Below are 23,595 nucleotides of genomic sequence, written 5' to 3'. Positions count from 1 at the left end.
TTAAAGAGATAAAAAGTTGCCAACTTATATTACTTATACAATAATTAAATACAAATACATTAATACAATAATACAAATACATTAATACAAATAGTGTGGGGGGAACACACACATATTATAAAGACATTGCTATATCATCAAAGTATATTTTAGCAGTATAAAATATGAACATGATCTTAAATGGTAGTCCTTTAAATTGAATAAATTATTTTTATGAGACACTACAATATTTAATTGTTTTCATTTTGACATGTGGAGACACCACTGGGTTTGATGAACATCTCTTGTTTCAAGCTCTGTAAGATTTTGATTTCCTAACTAGCTTCATTTTTCACATTTTTTGAAGGAAAATGAGTAGTATAAAAAGGATAAATAAGCAACATCATTTCTGTCTCTGTTTTGTTTCTTTAAATATAATGTTTTATTTATTACATTTCTAGAATGCTTTTTCTGGTACATATGACTCTTTGGATAGTTGGGTAGTGGCATAAAAATGAATAGGCTGTTAGAGGGATGACGTAAACCAGTTCTGTAATCATCTTAGATTTGTTAAATAGGTATAGGTAGTATAGATACGCAAAGAATCAAACTCAACAGAAACATTAATTCTAACATAAGGTTAATATAGGGTGCTATCTTCATGGAAGAATGTACTCTAAGAGTGTATAAAGAGACAGACTATTCAGGCAGCTGCCAATTTGTAAGGTCAATAAAACATCACTGGAAATGTGATCAAATAAAATTGTATTGTGTTTTTGACAGAAACTCTGTCAAAATATGGATGGTATTGGATGACAATGTAGGTTGTCATTAAAGTGCCTTTAGAAGGCCCAAGTTGGTAACCCAGTGCAAAGATTCATTTCTCTTGACTGTAGGGAAGTGGTACTTCTTTGCCTTTCTCAACATGCTCCTTTCCACATGTAATTTAAAGAATTGGATGAGGCACCAAAAAATATACCTGTCTAGGGAACCTATGTTATCTTTCTGGCTCTAGACATTCCCATAATGGATGCTTCTCTCAGCCTGCCTGAGACTTTCTAAATTTAGATAAGAATAACAAGGATATTATTAAATTGGCAAGAAATCTTGGAGTTCTGCTTTTCCTATTCTTGAAGTTGAAAAGACAAAAAATCTTAATAGTTTGTGATCACAGGGAGGAGATCTCTGGAGACACAGCTATTAGTTTCAGCAGCTCTGTATAGCTATTTACAAATAAGAATGTCAATGAGTTGGAGATATATGAATTAGGAACTATATTAACAATTGAATTAACGATAGTTTCCAACTTTTAAAAGCCTCTATCAATAATTTATTACAATATTGGAAATATATTTGAAATATGAGTTTATAACTTCAGTAGGCAAAGTATCCAAAAAAGGGAGTAAAACTTATAAAGTGTATGATTTATATAGTGCCAATAGAATGAGAAAATGTACATCTGAAGAACTCTTCTCTTGAATAAAAATTTTGAGTTAATATTTCTATTAAAAATTTGTGAATCTGTTTATTTACAATTATTTGTATGTATGTGCTAAACTTAATAGGACTACAAAATCTCATCCCCAAAATGAAAACGAAAAAGGACCAAGTTCATGTGACAATGTGAAAAGAAACCATGTATCTCCAGAAAAAGCTGAAACGCAACAGTCACAGCCTGTCTCACTTTTAGACTTAAAGAACCTTAAAGTCAATTACATGTCAAAGTCAGAAAGTGAAATAAATTTAACTAATGTTTCATCTGACGCTTCAGAAGACTTCACTGGGCAACAGAGAAATTTAAATAGCATGAAGAAAAGAAATGTGAATTTTGGCACTGCTAAAACTAAAAGTTATAGGAAAGATTGTGCTGTTTGTGACCAAAGAAGTGTAGACAGGCCGTTTTCAGAAGACCACGGGACACCTTCATGGAAATTTCTTAAAAATTCCCCAGATCCTGCACAGAATTCTTGTACTTCAAACATAAAATCAGAAACTGATGCTTCTTTTCAGCCTAATACATCAGTGCTCTCAAAGCCCATTTTCCATTTTGTGAGGGATGTCCCTACAGATCTAGACAGGAATGACATTGTCTTTGAACTTCAAGATAATGAAATATTAAATTCACTTATTAAAAATTCTACATGCACCAATTCTCCAGAACTCTTATCTATCCAGAACAAAATTCCTGTTCCGCAAATAAACAAAACACAGCCTTCAAACACTGAGTCAAAGGAAGGATGCTTGAAGGATACATTGACTCCCAGTACTATGCCTGTTGGAGTATCTGAATATGTAACCCTTAATGCGAATCAAGCAACGGAGCACTCATTTTCTGAACAACAGAGGAATTCAAAAGCCCTAAATGAGAATTCTGTTGCATATTGGAATGAACTTCCACAGTCTGCATATTCTCCAATATATAATTCTTCTGAACAGTCATTTGGAAATTCCTATCCTTATTATGCCTGGTGTGTTTATCATTACAGCAGCAGCTATGATAGTTCCATTACCCAGACATACCATGGGATAACTTCCTGTGATACACAGCCACCACCTTCTGGGATGTTGACTACGGTTACAAGTACTGTCCAAAACATGTATTCTAATCATATTTATTCTCAATATTTTGGTTGCTTTGCTGGGGAGACACAAGCAAATGACTTTGTGCCAGTGAATGGGTATTTTGAATCTCAAATGCCTATTTCTTACAATTTTCAGCAGTCAATTTTTCCACAGTATCTTTTTCATCAACCTTTACCACAAGCTGCATACCATTACTCTCCCAATCCAGGTGTGCTTCCAGAAGTTCCTTGTACTTACGGTGAGTTTCACAGTGTTTTTTTTTTTTTACTTTTAACTTTGTACATTTCTGAGAATGGAATTCAAAAAAAGTCATGATACATAGCAGTCATTTTTCTATGAAGATTTGTAGAATTTTTCATGTATTGGGCAGAGTCAAATTGTGTTGTGAAGTAGGATCAACAGATTTTTTTTTTTTTAAAAAAAGAACTAACTGGTAATATCATTAATATGTCCTTCAATAAAATCCAACTATAGGGAAAAGGTAAGTAAAGTATAGTTAATCTGTACAGTGAAATATCATGTAGCCATTAAAGGGCTTATAAAAGTTTTTAATGACATGACAGGATTAAAACTGTATATCATATAATCTCACCCATGTAAATAAAGTAATGCATACAAATACTGAAATGAAAGACACCGTTTTAACTTGTCTGCCTCTGGATGATAAAATTTTGGTGTGTGTGGGAAGTGTTTTTCTGTATGGATTTTCTAGTGTAGTGTAGATTTTATGCTGTGACCATATATTATTTTAATAATCAGACAGAAAATAGAGTAAAAAGCCAAGATAGAAAAAGAAACTTCAATCAGATAAAGTCCTCTTTCTGTCTCTTAGTATGCTAAGGTAATATAATATGTTGGTGTCATGAATGGAGTTAGTTTAAATATTTTTGTAGAAGAACTTGGTAGTTTGCCACTGGAACTTGAGAATTTTTCTGTTGTAAACAGATAATTCTATTTTTTTAATGTCATGATTAGAATATAGTTTTAAAAAATAAATTGAAATAAATGTGCATTTACCAGAATGAGAGGAAAATTTAAAACCATTAATAATTCTGCAAAAAAAAAAAAAAGAAAACAGTTACGTACATTAACACACAGATGTTCTACCATCAGAGGTAAAATATAAAATAAAGATAACCATCTCTTAAGAACTTAAACAGAAATGCAAGAAAATTTCTTTTTTAAAAAAAGTTACTTCAAAACCTAACATACTCTTACAAATTGGTTAAGTAGAAATTAATTGAAAGACCACTTGTCTCAATCAAATACTGTAGCTTAAATTAGGGATCCTTCACAATCCTGTATCTTCTGTCTCGTCTCCTACCACTTATACCTCTGTGTTCAAGCCACGTTGAACTTCTTAATGTTCTTCCACTTGAGTCCCTTTAGAACTTCATAATACTTTTCATGTGCTTTTCTCACATGATATGGAATGTGAATATTATGTGACATTGTAATTATCTATGTACGTGTCTTTCTCTTCCCTCCCTGCCCCACAAAATGAGTTTAAACAGGAGTGGAACTTGATCACCTAAAACAGAACCTGAAGAAAAGCTATAAAGGAGGGCAGTAAGAAAGGGGAAAAAAAGTATATGACTGGGCTTTTTCCTTTTAGATTAATTTCATATCACTGCTGTCATGAAAAACACACCAAGCATAGTACAGGTGGCAAACCTATTAAAGTAGACTTTAATTTCTGAAGTAGGAAATCCTAAATGCAGTTGTTTCATAAAAGTTCCCATAGTTTGGGCTTTCTTTTATTAGTTTTTTTTCTTTTATTTTATTTCAGAGAAAAGGCTTTATTTCATGGCCACCAAGAAAGGATACAGGAGTAAAAACAAATCTCAGTCTGTCTCTCCAAGTCTAAAGAGTTTAGGGTTTTTATGGATTCAAACAAGGGGAGGTGGAATTGTTAACTATTACAATAACAAGTAACTAAGCTAAAATAGCTATTATAATAACAAGTATAAACAACTACAATATCATGTAAAGGAGTGGAAAGTAACCACTACAATAACAAGTATTTTCTTGTATTCTTAATCGTCAAGCTGTTTGTGATACAAAAAGGTAACTCAAGAATCAAATCCAGCTTTGACTTACAAAAAATTTAATTGGTGCCACCTTGGTTATATTCATCAAGGGAAAATACGAGAAAAAAGAAACAATTACCTAATTATAGCATCCAGAAGTTACTCTTTAAAATTGGTAGGCAGTTGCTCCATCTTTTAGTTCTTGTGAGTGCAAATAATCCATAAAAAGCATGTCTCACACTTTAGGAACTGCAACCTTTTTAAAATGTAAAAATCCCTATGGCCTGTTTTTCACTATTTTGCTCATGATACTGTATTCAGCACCTTAAAATAGAACTAAAGGAAAGGGGCTTCAGTGAGTCCTGTGTACCAGGCACATTACATAAGACTTTTATTCCATTTAATTCTCACAGGATACCTAAGAGAGATGTAGGAATAATACTGTTGTTTTACAGATGAGGAGACTTTTCCTCAGAGAACCTTAAATAACTTTCTCAAGATCCCTTGGCTAGTGAAGGGCAAACATGCAACTTGAGCTCTGGTCTCTTTGTCTCTTATGTAGCCTAATGTTCTTTTCACTATACAGATTATGTACCCATGAGTTTATATCATTAACTTATATCAAGTCTTTGTGGATTTTTTCTTCTAGCTCCGTGGCAACAAGAACCCTTTCAGCCAGGACATTGAAAGTAGTCTTCTGTCTACTGAAATAAAGGAAATTTAACAAGTTTTTCCAAGTATTTTTCTTACATATATTTTTATTTTAACATTTAACATGTTTAAATATAGTAAACATGGTAGGAAATATAAATCACTAAGCACTCTATAAAATCTTTCATTGCAACAGTGTATCACATAAGACAGTAGGAAATCAATTTCTAACATCTAAAATGCCAAAATTATTTCCATGCAGTTATTTCAGTGAACTGTACTAGGCTATTATTTTTAATAGTCATCAGAAACATTAACATAATATTTTAAAATTTATTGTTTGAAATGTTGCTATCACATTTATTACACCTATATAAAGATTTTCTTTGAGATTGTTCTACTGGAGTAAAGGGAGTAAAAACAGCATTTCATATGATTAAGGTTAAGCAGTAGTAGTAAAATCTTTAAGACAAGAGTCTTTGTTTCTGGTATTTTGGTAAATTGTTTCTGATGTTTTGTGATACATTGTTTATGGTGTTATACCATTTGTTTTAGGTAAAAGTAGGAATTTTTTTCTTGGATTGCTCATCAGGCCAAGAATTTCATTATTCTTGATACTTTATTCATGTAATTTATAATTCTGTGTCTGACATGGCAAATTTTTTTATTTCAATATTTTATCATTTTTACTAGTAAAACGTTTTTAATTGAGAACTTGGTTAGCATATTTTCAGAGTTTCCTTGAGTAGATGCTTTTAAAATTTTATACATTGGAAGCATTTATGATTTATTACATTGAAATTAAATTACATTTAACCCCTTTTTTCCGCAAGAGTCTTTTGCACGAAGTTTTTTCCTTTTGTATTTGTATTTTACAGTTTAAATGGTTCTTTTAATGATTTTGTAGCAAATAATAGGGAATAATATCTTTGGCATATGCCATTAGTTAAAATTAGTTGTATTGCAGTAATTTAAATAATGCAGCACAAATACGGGTTTTTTAATGCTCTGGTCATAGATTTTTTTTTCTTTTTCAACATTATGCAGAAGTAAAAAAATCTCTTAATAATGGTTTTAGGACAGCAGGGATGTAGTGTGTAAGTATAGTTAGAAGAAACCTCTCTGCCTGTACTTGCCTTTCTTGCTCATCAACATCCCAGTCAAAAAGTTCCTTCATAACTGGATAGAATTTTCTCAAGTGCTGGTGGGCCCTAAAATGTGACAAGAGATTTGCTATGGCTGAGTCTATAAGCAGATAGCTAGCAAAGTTTCAGTATTTTCTCAAATTTCTTATGTTAGCAAATTTTGTATGTTAGCTAGCACAGCACTCCAAAGAGAATATAATCAACCCTATTTTTTATAGAGTAATTCTTTCAATTTAGAAAAGCATTGGGAAGTCACAGGATAAGCCTCTTCAGACACATTAACAAAATAAGTTGGAATTCAGAATACCTTAGGGTTCTTCTCTATTAAACAAATCTGTTAAAAAAAAAAAAAAAAAGCTCTCACGCAGAGAGCTGCAACTGAAAGAAATAAGGAATTTAGAAAGACTGTAGAATTGTGAAGCAATATTAAAATAACATTTCTGTCAGTATAGTTATCTTATTTAAAATTGTCTGTCAGAACCAGAACTGAACATTTATTGAAGCAGTAATACTAACTGTTATTCAGAAAAAAATGACTGTTTCAGCCATTTGATTTATGTTTGGTAATGAAAAATGTTACCAAGTTTATTTAAAATATTTCAGTTAGGTTGATCAGAAGTTAAAGACTCTTTAAACAATGTTCAGATTCTTTTAACAATGTCTTTTGTAATATTTTATTTCATGGGTTTTAATTTCTTCCCCAAAAAAGCAAAAAGCCTATCTTAACATTAGAAAATATGCACTTTGAAAAATAATGTAAAAAAAAAAAAAATGGAGTCTTTTCTTTTTTACCCCTCATGTATGTGTTTTAGTTTTGAAAATAAAAATAGAACAAAATTCAAGGAAACATTATAAGCAAAGAAACCTGCTTGCTTGTTAATGTCGTGTTTTGGAATTTAAAGAAGAACTATGCGAATAAACTGGATTCCTTCTAATTTCTGGGGTTTTTTTCTCTTTGTGTATCTTAAATAATGAGTATTAATAGGGACAGTTGTTTTATACGTATCCATTACATGAAAAACAACCCAAAAGAACTGACTTAACTAGAGGACTGTATAAACTGCTGGAGCCTCTCTTCCACTCCAGCTACTTTTGCCTTGTCTTCCTTCCTTTTCCCCTCACTCTTACTGAATACATTCTTTCCTGGAGTTTCATATGACAAGTCTAAGTCGCTGCCTTAATGCAATTCTCATTCCAGTCAAAGTACAAATAATAAGCATGTAAATAAAGAAAACAATTTCACATCATGAGAAGTGATAATAAAGTAATGCAATAGAAATGACTAGATGATACGTAATCTGAGGTGTTCAGATGCCTCTTTCAGGAGGTAATCATCAGACTATCATATTCTTATATTTTAATTCGATCACTCTGTCTTCAGTTAATATACATAATGTAAAAGTGCCTCTAAAAAGAGTACTAAATCTAGCCAAATAAAATACTATGCCCCGTTTCCCAAAAAATTATTTTGGTAAACTTAAATATATGAATTCTAGGGATTTGAATGAAATGTTTAAATGTCAACTTATGTTATGTAAAAGTTTTATTTTTTATACATTTTTTGAAAAAAACAAACAAACATGTTTTATTCAGCACCCTTACATGCATCTCTTATGTCAGTGTCTGTGTCATCATTTTGAGCCCTGTAAGAGTTTTCTGAAGCATACCATCCTCCCTTCTATGTAAGTCATTTGAGGTATAGGTTCTTTAAATCTGAATTCATATCCAAAACTGTTTCTGATTTAGGACATTTCAGACTAAAATCTTCCCCAAAGACACTGCTTAAAGTAATGACTTTAATCTTCAAAATTAAACGAGGCTACATACTCCTTTTACTGGGATAATTTTAGGGGAAAATGATATTCAGGCATAGATGGTATTTTAAATGATTAAATCTCTTTTTACAGATATAGTTTGTTTTCCGTTCATACAATATTGATAATTGAGTAACATGGTAAACTCCCAGTTAACCATCCAGTTTGAAAAGTATGATTGTGGAAGGAGAAAATTAAGCCCTTATTCCTACAAGACCAGTGTTTTTTAAATAAGTTCTGATTAACACAATGTTGTCTAAAAGCAGTGTCTGCATATTCCTAGTTAGCAGTTGCTAATGAACAGAAACTGAAAAGTTAAGGACTTGTTGCCAGGAATGTGATGTGGAAATAAGAACTGAAAGAGTTTGTAGGATAGAGATTGACAGGAAATTTTATAAGGCTATAAAAATCCTACTTGTTTCTTGATGTGTAAGCACTGCTGTGTGCATATAACTGTTCTATTTATTGTTACCATCTTATTTCTGAATCTTATACCAGTAAAGAATCCCTCAGATTATTTTTAAGAAGTCTCCTTTGAAATATCATGTGCAACCATTAATCTCAAAATATTTGTGTTCCAATTTGTTGTCATGGGGAACTGCATTCATCTTAGGGTTTGTAATTCCTTTTAATTTTTAAAGACTATTTTCCTTAATTAGGTAAGAATAATTCTGGTTTTGTGGCAGCTTCCTTTCTTTTTTTAAGTGTGAATGAGATTCTCTTTTAAGAAGATGGTCTAGTCATCTGAACATGTTTGGTTAATTAAAGATCACATTTACATTCAGTCAGAAGTTATTGAACATCTGCCTCATGCTAAAAAAAATAGAAAATATCCTATTCTGTTTGTGTGTGTATATATATCAATTTTTATATCAACCCTCTAAAGGGAAGTATTATTTACTTATTTCATAAATTCATTCAGCCTTCCTTTCAAGATATTGTTGTACCTCTTATCTCTGTGGGCATCAGTTAATAGTTTCCAGTACCGTTGGTGTGAAAAGAATGTAAGATCAGACTTAAATCTCTCTCCCTTGACATGTTACTTGCTTTTTTAATTTAATTCCAGACATCTACTTGTGTACCTGATACATAATCCCTTCTCTTAAAATTTGAATCTAGGGTGTGCAAAAGACGTCCCTTAATTCGAGATTTCCGCTTATGTGACTAAAAAAGTTTGCTCTGTATTCATATACATAATTTTAGTCCTTTGGTTTTGATTGTTTTAGTTATATTAAGTGAATGTATTTTTTTTTTATTGTGGAATATGACATATTTACATAGAATATACTAAGAAGTGAGCATTTTTGTATTAGGAGTTATGCTAAATCAAGTAACAGATGACTCGCAGACCACTGTGTCCCAAAAAGGTGTTTTAAAACCAAATCTGAATATTAATGAAAACATCACTTTCCTCAAAATTGGCTCTATCCACACTTTTCTTCTTCAGATGATATCTTGAAGCATAATCGGTCCCATATCCTTACAAGAGGCTCTCTCTACCTTCCTTCCTCCCTCGTTATATTCTAGACTATTCAAGATTATTCCATTGACTCCACTTTGTGGCAGTTTCCTAGGGCTATATCTGCTCTCTTAACCTATCTTACATGTAAACTATACGAAATAAAAAATAGCAGTGTTTCAAATATGCCATCTATTGAAAATACCACATATAGCATGCCAAATCAGCTGTTTCGTTTTTGGTATTCCACCAGTCTTTCAGAGCTAAAAATTAATTTTCTTACCTTAACTTTGGGTTTTAATCCAGGAACCTGAAGTAATAAAAAATAGTTTCTCCTATAATCTGCTGATGCCCATCAAATGGCAGAATAGAAATGATGTTAGTGAATGATGTTATCATCATGAGTGTTTCTTAGTATATGAATCATAATGAAAAAAAAAAAACACTCCAAAAAAAGAGTTGAAGGTGGAAATGACAGTGATTTGCTTGCTTTCTTAAAGACAAAAAAAATCCTTTCCATTCAATGTAAATATACTTCCAAGTTAGGGGCAACAGATGTTTAATGATGTTTAAGCTCCTTCTGTTGCTTAGCTTAGCATTATGATGGACTTTTGGAATAGAAAAATCAATGAAACACATTCCTGGCTTGAAAGGAGCTTACAGTCTGGAAAAGGAGAGGCATGCTAGAAACCAACCATTAAACAGGTAAATAGTGTGATAGATACTTGTCCTTGGTATTATAAGATTTAAGAGGAATATCTATTAATCATCCTGATAGTTTCAAGAGTACTTCCAAGAGAGAGATACTTGAGCTGAGTCTTGAACAATCTATTTGGCTTACACATACTGAAAAGATAAGAATATGTCTATAAATGGGGGAGACATATGAATATATTATAACTTAAAGCATTCCACTGATAGTGTATGTGTGGGTATGTGTATTATGGGGAGGTGAAAAGCAGACATAAACTCCATCTCCCATGGGATGATTTAAATTGGCCATTGAAAGATAAACAATAGATTTCACATTCTAGAGAAGATCGCAAACTAACATCGTCTCTTGACGTTATCCCTCGGCCTAACCCTGAGTTTTCACAAAAGTGAAGAGGCATATCCTTCTGAATATATTCCTGGTTAAAATTTCCCTGGTAGGAATATCTTTTAATGCTTAAAATTCATATATTTCATTCAATATCTTTTCAGGTAGTTTAATGTTGGAAAAAATATTTGTCTCCAAAACTAGATTCAAAATTTTAACATAGTGTTGAATGGGAAATGTCTTGTTATATTCCAGATACAAATGACAGAATATGAGAATCACATAGGGATATTTTTTAAAGTGCCGAAGTGTCAAAATGGGGATAGTTATTTTGGTATCGCAGCTTATGTTTAATGTGAGCTTTTCATTGTATGTCCCAAAAGCTTTATTCCACATTTAGCTTTTCATGTTTAGCTCTTGGTTTGCCTGGTGTGATACGAGTCTCATAAAAGTTGAAAATATATTGAAGAAAAACGTGAAGAGGGAAGTAAAGGAAGAAAGACAGTAATTACAATAGACAAAATGCTACTCTATACAAAGCTGTTAATAACTATATTTAATTATCAGAAAGCTATGTTTTGTTTTTCAGTCAAACATGATAAGCTTGTTATCCTAAGAAACAGTTCCTGGATCCAGGGGCAGAAGATTAATCTTCCTGCAGTACTGGGAACATGCATATCTGGCCAGTCTGTCTGGTGGTGGCCTGAGGGGCTCATGGCCCCAGAACTTGCCCTGTGAATAGAAAGCAGCTCACTGAGCTCTCCTACAGAACACTGTGGGAGAGCAGTCAAGTCATGCTGCCTGGAGCAAGAGATTGTTGACTTAGAACATACAGTACAGTGCCTGGGACTGTGAGGAAGCTATTTCTTAGGGAAGAAGAGAAATATCGTTTTAAATGGGAATTCCCAGGGCCATATGTGCAGGCCCAAAACAAGATTTGTACACAGGATGAGGGTGGCCCCTATGCTTTGACCTGGTGCTACTCTTTAAAGGCTTCATGTGGATGAGTCCTGAAGGAGAGCACTTGCACAGGTCAATCTGCAAAGACTGAGGTTTTACTCCCCCCACCCCGCCCCCCGCTTTTGTTTTGTTTTGTTAGTTCCTGGCATTCACAGAAAGCTGTCACAAAACTAGCTGGATATACACTTAAAGAAAAGATATTCCAGCAATAACATTAAAATATCAAAAGTCAGGTTCCAACAAAAGGTTACAAAATATGAAGAAACAGGAAGCAATGGCCCAGGCAAAGGAGAAGATTAAAGCATTAGAAACTATTGATGACCAGACCTCCAGAGACATACCAAATTTTTTTTTAAATTTTCCTAAATATGCTTAAATTACTAAAGAAAAACATGGACAAAGAACTAAAGGAAATCAGAAAAACTATAGATGAACACAATATCAGTAGGTAGAAATTATGAAAAGGAACCAGACTGGTAAAGACCACAGTAACAGAAATTTAAAATTTGCTAGAGGGGTTCAACAATTGGAGCTGGCAGGAGAAGAATCAGTGAACTTGATAAGACAATGAAACTATCCAGTGTAAGGAGCAGAAAGAGGAATGAATGAACAGAGACTGAGGAACCTGTGGGATGCCATCAAATGTACCAATATATGCATTGTGGAGTCCTAGAAGGAAAAGAGAGAAAGGGGCGGAGAGAATACTCAAAGAAATGATGGCTGAAAACTTCCCAAATTTAACAAGACATGAATATAAAATCCAAGACACTCGACAAACTCCAAACAGGTAAACTCAAATACACCCACTCTATGGCATGCATATTATACTCAGACTGTCATATGTTAAAAAAATTATGAAAGCCACAAGACAGGAACAATGTGTCATGTACAAGGGAACCTCAATAAGGCTCATTCAATAAGTGTTGATTTCTTATTAAAAACCATGGTAGCAAGAAGGCACTGGGATGACATATTTAAAGTTCTGAAAGCAAAAACTGCCAACCTAGAATTCTATATCCAGTAACAGTGTCTTTCAAAAATGAGGGAGAGATTAAGACATTCACAAATAAACAAATGCTGAGGGAGTTCGTTACCACTAGATTTGCCCTATAAGAGATGGCTAAATAGAGTTCTGCAGGTTGAAAGGAAAGGTCACTAGACAGATGAAAGCTGCATGAAGAAAGATTTCTGGTTAGAGTAATGGCAGGGGTTAATATAAATAATGCCAATCTGTTGTATTTTTGGTTTGTAACTTTTTACTTCTTACAGGTTCTAAAAGGTAAATGCATAAAATGCAATGATAAATCAGTGGATTTGGACTCATAGTGTATAAGCATAATTTGTAATAAGAACTGCATAAAGGTGGGGCAATGCAGGGATATAGGAACATAGTTTGTGTGTACTATTAAAGTTCAGTTAGTATTGAGAGCAAATGAAATTGTTACAGATTTAGAATGTTAAATTTGAGCCTGATGGTAACTACAAAGAAAATATCACAGAATATGGAAGCTCATAGAGTCAAATTAGAGTACAGTTTGACAGGGGCAGGAGTAGAGGCCATGGAGAGTTAATACATTTTGGGCATAGGGTTTCTGTTTAGGGAAATGGATAAGTTTTAATGGATGGTGGTGAGAGGACTGCATTATTGTAAATGTGATTAATCCCACTGAATGCTATACTAGGGAGTGGTTAAGATGGGAAAAGTTTGTGTTGCATGTATGTTCCCACAAGTTAAAAAAACACAAAGAACAACAACAAAAAAAGATACAATGACAATTAAATGCAATACATGATCCTGGATAGGATCTAGGAAAGGAGGTGAAAAGTGTCAAAAGGACATTATTGGGACATATGAAAAACTTAAAATATAAACTGTAAGCTTTATAACAAATGTTAAATTTCTTGAACTTGATAGCTTCACTTAAGGTGGTTACATAAGTTCATATCCCTCTTCTTAGGAAAAATACATGGCAGTATTATTGCTCAAGGAGCATAATATACAACCTACACTCAAGTGTTCCTAAAATGAATTTATAGATAAATGATAGGTAAATAGATGGCAGGTAGATACATAGATATAGATTCCTAGAATGATACACAAAATGATACAGCAGGAAGTTAAAATTGATAGTGGTCTTGGGTATCTAGTGGGTAGGAGTAAGTTGGAGTTCTCTATGGGGTCTGTATTATTTTTGTAACTGTCCTGTAAGTTTGAATTATTTCAAAATTAAAAGTTTAAACAATAAAGAAGGTAGGATTGCTTGTTTTTAGGGCTACTGTTAAGCATGGTATTATTAGAGGCTCTGGCCAATGCTGTAAGACAAGAAAAGAAGAGAGAAGTTATTGGCCACAAATAAAATTGGGGATTAATATGTGGAACATACTCCTGGAAATAAACAAAATAAGAATATTGAGCATTCTGTGATTTGAAGAGGCAGAACACAGAAAAGGAAGCCCAAATGTCCAAGAAATAAATGTCAAATGTATTAGAATGGGTGCTTCCCAAGGAAGGTAAATGAGAGGAGTATCAGGATGAAGAGGAAATACAAGGATTTTTGCACAGACATGTTGGCAGTGTGCTGTGAAATACGAAGATAATTAATTATACCTCTGCAACTGAGATCCAAAAGGTGAACTGCTTTCCAAATCAAACCATGAGGGGCTACAAATTAAGTCCATTAACTGAAAAATTAATCTGTTTTTCAAGTGTTAAGAACTAAAATATTACAGTCCTAACCAAAACTAAATGTCATAAATTCAACTGTCAGAATATGCATTAAGATAAAAACTTACATTATGTGATGCTTTATAAAAGACAGTACAGGTAGAAAGGTAGAGTTACTAATTGCCCCATTACAAAAACAAAGCTGGTGATAAAATTAACAGGCAAACTTATTTTAAGATCAAATTTGAAAGTAATAAACTATTAGGAAAACATAATTTTTTAAATATTCAGAAACCCAGAAATAAGAAATAAGATTATTATGGGAGGTTTTTTTGTTTGTTTGTTTATGGACCTGTGACATATTTAGTAGGTACATTTAAAATAAGGCCATAGAGGAAATTACAATATATATATAAATAGGTAAACACAGAGTAGCTTTTGCTGTTCAAGCATTTCTTTCAGAGTTAGCCTCAGTGGCTATGCATGCAGAAATATGGACCATTTTCAGGTGATTTAATATAAGTATCCATTGGCTCATTTATTATGCTGAATAGTCCTCTCAGATGTTCTCCGTTTTTATCTTCCATGTATCCCTGTAAGCAACAGTAAGAATCAGTATCTCAAACAGTGCCTCAAGTGAAATCTTTTCCTTATGTTAATATTTAATATATTTATTTACTATGTTTTAATTATTATCCATAATATCTTGTAAGATACCTTGTAAGACATTACAATGCTCACAGTTGTAAAACATAATCCCTATGATATGTTCTTCCCCTTTTATTACCACTTATTGGTTTTTTGTATCCATTACTTCTGTTTGATTAGTTCTGAGGCACTTCTAGCTTCCAATTTCCAATCACTCTTCACTTTCAGGTCTTTAAGAGTTACCTCAAGCCTAATTTTTAAAATAATGTATTTTATAAATGAATGCTCAGTAACTCATACAGTTCTTGACACTACCTTTCTTGACAGTATCAGCATTAATAAATGTACTGCATGTTTCTCATCACTGGATTTTTTCATGTTTTCACTGAAGAATCATTTGGAAAAAAACATGCATAGTTGAAATTCAGGTGGCTACACCTATGTGTTTGTAACAAACACACTTCTTTGCTTACCCAACAGCCTTTCCCCCTAACCACATATGCATTTCTTTGCTGCTAACCAAACCCAGATTTTGTTCCAATAGTGAAAGGAGAGCCCTTGAGGGAAGATAAACCTATACTCCAGCCCTACGAGATTGGATTCATCGTGATTAACCTAAACCAGTTGTCGTAATTTAGTTTTATAGAAAATGAAAAAAGCTTAAATGCAAATTAAAACCACACTGAGTTACCATTTCTCACCTGTCAGACTGGCAACATTTTAAAAGCTTGGACATGTTGGAGAAATGGGAAAACAGGCAGTTTCATACATTGCTTGTGGGAATGTAAGATTGTACAATCTCTGTGGGACAGAATTTGTCAATAGCTAATGAAAATACAAATGCCTTTGCCAGTAGGGTAATTTCACCCAGTAACCCTACTTGCAGGGATTTACCCTGCAGATAAATTTCCAATAAGATAAAAATATAAACATATTATTTATAATCACAAAATATTGGAAATTACCTAAGTACCCAACAGGATATTGTTTGAATAAATGTACCATGGTTGGAAGACCATGCAGTCATAAAAAAGAATAGAGGACAATCTATGTGAACCAATAAGACATATTTTCCACTATATATATATAGTTAAATGAAAAAAGTAGAATGCAAAGAGTATACATAGTATGTTAGCTTTTATGTGAGGAAGAAGAGGAAATATATATCAATGCATTTGCCAAAGGGACTGCAGAAAGGACAAACAAGAAAACAATGTAGTTGGTTACTGCAAAAAGTAAAGGAGAACGTGGTGAAAGGGATGGGGGAAGAATGGCATTTTTCTGAAGGCACATTTTGTAATAATTTTACTTTTGGAAGCTTGAATATGTGATGTTCTACATGTTCAAACAGTAAAAATTCATTAAGGACACAAAAACTAAAATTATATGCAAATAGAATCAGAACTAACTATTAAGTGAATAGCATAACCACACTAAAGTGAGGGATAGGGGAGACCAAAGTAACTTTTGAATACAGCACTTTGGTTATAAGTCCTCATTCCTCAAAGAAGAAAAAACAAATACTGAATCCTTTGTAGTGTATTTGCTTTTCATAGTAATGTATAAATATAGCAATTCTGAAACTATATGATGTATATTGTATAATTAAACAACTGAGTGATATGGTTGATGTTTTGAGGAGCCAGAGGCCTCACTACAGAAGGGAGGATGAGGAAGAACACTGAAAGGGATGAGATTTAAAGGGTGTGCCCAGAGGGCGGGGCAGGATGGCCACATAGGGAGGTGTGGAATTTAGTTAGTCTTTTAGAGAAACTAGCATATAGCCAGGAACAATTGGTAAGTAGTTTGGAACAACTGATGGGTGACATCTGTGACCAAACACTTAACGTACACCAGTCCTGAATGGGTGGAATGGCTGAGATCAGAATATAAGAACTGTAAGTAAAACAACCCGAACTGTGGGGTTGGCATCCCTCCCCCACTGGCATGGCAGGGTGAGCTGAAGCCCCTCCCTGTGTGAAAAAGCTGTCTACTAGGTATAAGGTATGGTAGCTCAACCAAGCGCCCGTTGTGGTTTTTTTGTTTTGTTTTGTTATATTTTGTTTTGTTTTAATCATTTTATTGAGATATATTCACATACCACGCAGTCATACAAAACAAATTGCACTTTCGATTGTTCACAGTACCATTACATAGTTGTACATTCATCACCTAAATCAATCCCTGACACCTTCCTTAGCACGCACACAAAAATAACAAGAATAATAATTAGAGTGAAAAAGAGCAATTGAAGTAAAAAAGAACACTGGGTACCTTTGTCTGTTTGTTTCCTTCCCCTATTTTTCTACTCATCCATCCATAAACTAGACAAAGTGGAGTGTGGTCCTTATGGCTTTCCCAATCCCATTGTCACCCCTCATAAGCTACATTTTTATACAATTATCTTCGAGATTCATGGGTTCTGGGTTGTAGTTTGATACTTTCAGGTATCCACCACCAGCTACCCCAATTCTTTAGAACCTAAAAAGGGTTGTCTAAAGTGTGTGTAAGAGTGCCCACCAGAGTGACCTCTCGGCTCGTTTTGGAATCTCTCTGCCACTGAAGCTTATTTCATTTCCTTTCACATCCCCCTTTTGGTCAAGAAGATGTTCTCCATCCCACGATGCCGGGTCTACATTCCTCCCCGGGAGTCATATTCCACGTTGCCAGGGAGATTCACTTCCCTGGGTGTCTGATCCCACGTAGGGGGGAGGGCAGTGATTTCACCTTTCAAGTTGGCTTAGTCAGAGAGAGAGGGCGGCATCTGAGCAACAAAGAGGCATTCGGGAGGAGGCTCTTAGGCACAACCATAGGGAGGCCTAGCCTCTCCTTTGCAGCAACCGTCTTCCCAAGGGTAAAACCTATGGTAGAGGGCTCAACCCATCAAACCACCAGTCCCCTATGTCTGTGGTCATGTTAGCAACCATGGAGGTGGGGTAGGCGAATACCCCTGCATTCTCCACAGGCTCCTCAAGGGGACACTACATCTTTTTTTCCTTGTTTTTTTTTTTTTTTTTTTTAACTTTCCCTTCTTTTTTAAATCAACTGTATGAAAAAAAAGTTAAAAAGAAAACACACATACAATAGAACATTTTAAAGAGACCATAACAAGGGAGTAAGAAAAAGACAACTAACCTAAGATAACTGCTTAACTTCCAACATGTTCCTACTTTACCCCAAGAAAGTTACCTAATATAGCAACATTTCTGTGAACTTCTTCCTACTATATCCATCAGAAATTAACAGACCATAGTCATTTCTGGGCATCCCCAGAACGTTAAATAGCTTATCTGTTCTTCTTGGATTATTGTTCCCCCTTCCTTAATTGCTCTCTATTGCTAGTTCCCCTACATTCTACATTATAAACCATTTGTTTTACACTTTACAAAGTTCACATCAGTGGTAGCATATAATATTTCTCTTTTTGTGCCTGGCTTATTTCGCTCAGCATTATGTCTTCAAGGTTCATCCATGTTGTCATATGTTTCACGAGATCGTTCCTTCTTACTGCCGCGTAGTATTCCATCATGTGTATATACCACATTTTATTTATCCACTCATCTGTGGAAGGACATTTGGGTTGTTTCCATCTCTTGGCAATTGTGAATAATGCTGCTATGAACATTGGCGTGCAGATATCTGTTCGTGTCACTGCTTTCCGATCTTCCGGGTATATACCGAGAAGTGCAATCGCTGGATCGAACGGTAGCTTTATTTCTAGTTTTCTAAGGAACTGCCAGACTGACTTCCAGAGTGGCTGAACCATTATACAGTCCCACCAACAATGAATAAGCGTTCCAATTTCTCCACATCCCCTCCAGCATTTGTAGTTTCCTGTTTGTTTAATGGCAGCCATTCTAACCAGTGTTAGATGGTATCTCATTGTGGTCTTAATTTGCATCTCTCTAATAGCTAGTGAAGCTGAACATTTTTTCATGTGTTTCTTGGCCATTTGTATTTCCTCTTCAGAGAACTGTCTTTTCATATCTTTTGCCCATTTTATAATTAGGCTGTCTGTACTATTGTCATTGAGTTGTAGGATTTCTTTATATATGCAAGATATCAGTCTTTTGTCAGATACATGGTTTCCAAAAATTTTTTCCCATTGAGTTGGCTGCCTCTTTACCTTTTTGAGAAATTCCTTTGAGGTGCAGAAACTTCTAAGCTTGAGGAGTTCCCATTTATCTATTTTCTCTTTTGTTGCTTGTGCCTTGGGTGTGAGGTCTAGGAAGTGGCCGCCTAATACAAGGTCTTGAAGATGTTTTCCTACATTATCTTCTAGGAGTTTTATGGTACTTTCTTTTATATTGAGATCTTTGGTCCATTTTGAGTTAATTTTGTGTAGGGGGTGAGGTAGGGGTCCTCTTTCATTCTTTTGGATATGGATATCCAACTCTCCCAGCCCCATTTGTTGAAAAGACCATTATGACTCAGTTCAGTGACTTTGGGGGCCTTATCAAAGATCAGTCGGCCATAGATCTGAGGGTCTATCTCCGAATTCTCAATTCGATTCCATTGATCTATATGTCTATCTTTGTGCCAGTACCATGCTGTTTTGGCAACTGTGGCTTTATAATAAGCTTCAAAGTCAGGGAGTGTAAGTCCTCCCACTTCGTTTTTCTTTTTTAGAGTGTCTTTAGCAATTCGAGGCATCTTCCCTTTCCAAATAAATTTGATAACTAGCTTTTCCAAGTCTGCAAAGTAGGTTGCTGGAATTTTGATTGGGATTGCATTGAATCTGTAGATGAGTTTGGGTAGAATTGACATCTTAATGACATTTAGTCTTCCTATCCATGAACATGGAATATTTTTCCATCTTTTAAGGTCCCCTTCAATTTCTTTTAGTAGAGTTATGTAGTTTTCTTTGTATAGGTCTTTTACATCTTTGGTTAAGTTTATTCCTAGGTACTTGATTTTTTTAGTTGCTATTGAAAATGGTATCTTTTTCTTGAGTGTCTCTTCAGTTTGTTCATTTCTAGCATATAGAAACATTACTGACTTATGTGCATTAACCTTGTATCCCACTACTTTGCTAAATTTGTTTATTAGCTCTAGTAGCTGTATCGTCGGTTTCTCAGGGTTTTCTAGATATAAGATCATATCATCTGCAAACAATGACAGTTTTACTTCTTCTTTTCCAATTTGGATGCCTTTTATTTCTTTTTCTTGCTGGATTGCCCTGGCTGGCACTTCCAGCACAATGTTGAATAACAGTGGTGACAGCGGGCATCCTTGTCTTGTTCCTGATCTTAGAGGGAAGGCTTTCAGTCTCTCACCATTGAGTACTATGCTGGCTGTGGGTTTTTCATATATGCTCTTTATCATGTTGAGGAAGTTTCCTTCAATTCCTAACTTTTGAAGTGTTTTTATCAAAAAGGGATGTTGGATTTTGTCAAATGCTTTTTCAGCATCTATTGAGATGATCAATTGATTTTTCCCTTTTGACTTGTTAATGTGGTGTAATACATTGATTGATTTTCTTATGTTGAACCATCCTTGCATGCCTGGAATGAACCCCACTTGGTCATGGTGTATGATTTTTTAATGTGTCTTTCGATTCGATTTGCAAGTATTTTGTTCGGGATTTTTGCATCTATATTCATTAGGGAGATTGGCCGGTAGTTTTCCTTTTTTGTAGCATCTTTGCCTGGTTTTGGTATTAGATTGATGTTAGCTTCATAAAATGAGTTAGGTAGTGTTCCATTTTCTTCAATGTTTTGAAAGAGTTTGAGTAAGATTGGTGTCAGTTCTTTCTGGAAAGTTTGGTAGAATTCCCCTGTGAAGCCATCTGGCCCTGGGCATTTATTTGTGGGAAGATTTTTGAGGACTGATTGGATCTCTTTGCTTCTGATGGGTTGGTTGAGGTCTTCTATTTCTTCTCTGGTCAGTCTAGGTTGTTCATATGTTTCCAGGAAATTGTCCATTTCCTCTACATTATCCAGTTTGTTGGCATACAGTTGTTCATAGTATCCTCTTATAATTTTTTTAATTTCTTCAGGATCTGCAGTTATGTCATCTTTTTCATTCATTATTTTGTTTATATGGGTCTTCTCTCTTTTTTGATTTTGTCAGTCTAGCTAGGGGCTTGTCAATCTTGTTGATCTTCTCAAAGAACCAACTTTTGGTGATATTTATCCTCTCTATTGTTTTTTTGTTCTCTATGTCATTTATTTCTGCTTTAATCCTTGTTATTTCTTTTCTTGTACTTGGTTTAGGATTGGTTTGCTGTTCATTTTCTAGCTTCTTCAGTTGATCCATTAGTTCTTTGATTTTGGCTCTTTCTTCCTTTTTAATATATGCGTTTAGTGCTATAAATTTCCCCATTAGCACTGCTTTTGCTGCATCCCATAGGTTTTGATATGTTGTGTTCTCATTTTCATTCATCTCTATATATTTAGCAATTTCTCTAGCTATTTCTTCGTTAACCCACTGATTGTTTAGGAGTGTGTTGTTTAACCTCCAGGTATTTGTGAATTTTCTAAGTCTCTGATGGTTATTGACTTCTAATTGTATTCCATTGTGGTCAGAGAATGTGCTTTGAATAATTTCAATCTTTTTAAATTTATGGAGGCTTGTTTTATGTCCCAGCATATGATCTATTCTGGAGAAAGTTCCATGAGCACTAGAAAAGTATGTGTATCCTGGTGATTTGGGATGTAATGTCCTGTATATGTCTGTTAAATCTAATTCATTTATCAGATTGTTTAGGTTTTCAGTTTCCTTATTGGTCTTCTGTCTGGTTGATCTATCTATAGGAGAGAGTGATGTGTTGAAGTCTCCCACAATTATTGTGGAAACATCAATTGCTTCCTTTAGTTTTGCCAGTGTTTCTCTCATGTATTTTGTGGCACCTTGATTGGGTGCATAGACATTTACGATTGTTATTTCTTCTTGTTGAATTGCCCCTTTTATTAGTATGTAGTGGCCTTCTTTGTCTCTCAAAACATCCCTGCATTTAAAGTCTATTTTATCTGAGATTAATATTGCTACACCTGCTTTCTTTTGGCTGTAGCTTGCATGAAATATTTTTTTCCATCCTTTCACTTTCAGTTTATTTGTGTCCCTGTGTCTAAGATGAGTCTCTTGTATGCAACATATTGATGGTTCATTTTTTTTGATCCATTCTGCGAATCTATATCTTTTAATTGGGGAGTTTAATCCATTTACATTCAACGTTATAACCGTGAAGGCATTTCTTGAATCAGCCATCTTATCCTTTGGTTTATGTTTGTCATATTTTTCCCCTCTCTCTATTAGTATCCTTTATTGTACCCATACCAAATCTCTTTAGTACTGAACCTTTCTCCAAGTCTCTCTGTCCTTTCTTTGTTTCTCTGTCTGTAGGGCTCCCTTTAGTATCTCCAGTAGGGCAGGTCTCTTGTTAGCAAATTCTCTCAGCATTTGTTTGTCTGTGAAAAATTTAAGCTCTCCGTCAAATTTGAAGGAGAGCTTTGCTGGATAAAGTATTCTTGGCTGGAAATTTTTCTCACTTGGAATTTTAAATATATCGTGCCACTGCCTTCTCACCTCCATGGTGGCTGCTGAGTAGTCACTACTTAGTCTTATGCTGTTTCCTTTGTATGTGGTGAATTGCTTTTCTCTTGCTGCTTTCAGAATTTGCTCCTTCTCTTCTGTGTTTGACAGTGTGATCAGAATATGTCTTGGAGTGGGTTTATTTGGATTTATTCTATTTGGAGTTCGCTGAGCATTTATGATTTGTGTATTTATGTTGTTTAGAAGATTTGGGAAGTTTTCCCCAACAATTTCTTTGAATACTCTTCCTAGACCTTTACCCTTTTCTTCCCCTTCTGGAACACCAATGAGTCTTATATTCGGACGTTTCATATTATCTATCATATACCTGAGGTCCATTTCGATTTTTTCAATTTTTTTCCCCATTCTTTCTTTTATGCTTTCATTTTCCATTCTGTCATCTTCCAGGTCAGTGATTCGTTGTTCAACTTCCTCTAGTCTTATACTATGAGTGTCCAGAATCTTTTTAATTTGGTCAACAGTTTCTTTAATTTCCATAAGATCATCCGTTTTTTTATTTAGTCTTGCAATGGCTTCTTTATGCTCTTCTAGGGTCTTCTTGATTTCCTTTGTCTCCCGTACTATGGTCTCATTGTTCATCTTTAGTTCTTTGAGTAGCTGCTCTAGGTGCTGTGTCTCATCTGATCTTTTGATTTGGGTGCTTGGGCTTGGGTTATCCATATCGTCTGGTTTTTTCATATGCTTTATAATTTTCTGTTGTTTTTGGCCTGTTGGCATTTGCTGAACTTGATAGGGTTCTTTTAGGATTTGTAGACCAATTGAAGTTCTTATCTCTAATTTATCAGATCTACAGCTTTGTGGAGTACACTTTCTCTAACTAACCAGCAGGTGGCGTCCACAAGCCACCTGTTCTCCACAAGCCAGTTCTCCCCTGCTTAGCCTTTTTGGTGAGTTGGGGAGTGAGTCTTGTGGGGTCCAGTTGGTGTACCAAGCTTGCGTGTGTAGTTGGTGTTGCCTGCCCTGTATATGGGGCGTGTTTCTGGGCAGTCAGGGAGGGGGGGTGGCTCTAACAATCAAATCTCCCTGGTGATCCTGGAGTTTTAAAGCTGCTGCAATAGTCTAATCCTT

At 34.6% G+C, this 23,595-nt stretch overlaps 1 protein-coding gene across 1 annotated transcript in view; it reads left to right on the top strand.

The window, feature by feature from the left end:
- The window catches only part of TEX15 (testis expressed 15, meiosis and synapsis associated), a 90,559-nt gene extending 84,607 nt beyond the window's left edge, over window positions 1–5,952 (top strand). The window contains exons 10-11 of the mRNA XM_037831304.1: window positions 1,545–2,800; window positions 5,242–5,952. Coding sequence (XP_037687232.1) covers window positions 1,545–2,800; window positions 5,242–5,279 — 1,294 coding nt within the window. The 3' untranslated portion in view covers window positions 5,280–5,952. The remainder of the gene's footprint in view (window positions 1–1,544; window positions 2,801–5,241) is intronic.
- Window positions 5,953–23,595: the final 17,643 nt, after the last annotated feature.

Source organism: Choloepus didactylus, chromosome 3, assembly GCF_015220235.1.
Source record: "Choloepus didactylus isolate mChoDid1 chromosome 3, mChoDid1.pri, whole genome shotgun sequence".
Classification (NCBI taxonomy): Eukaryota; Metazoa; Chordata; class Mammalia; order Pilosa; family Megalonychidae; genus Choloepus; species Choloepus didactylus.
The sequence above is the reverse complement of the archived record's forward strand: the minus strand, read 5'-3'. Positions and strand labels throughout refer to the sequence as shown.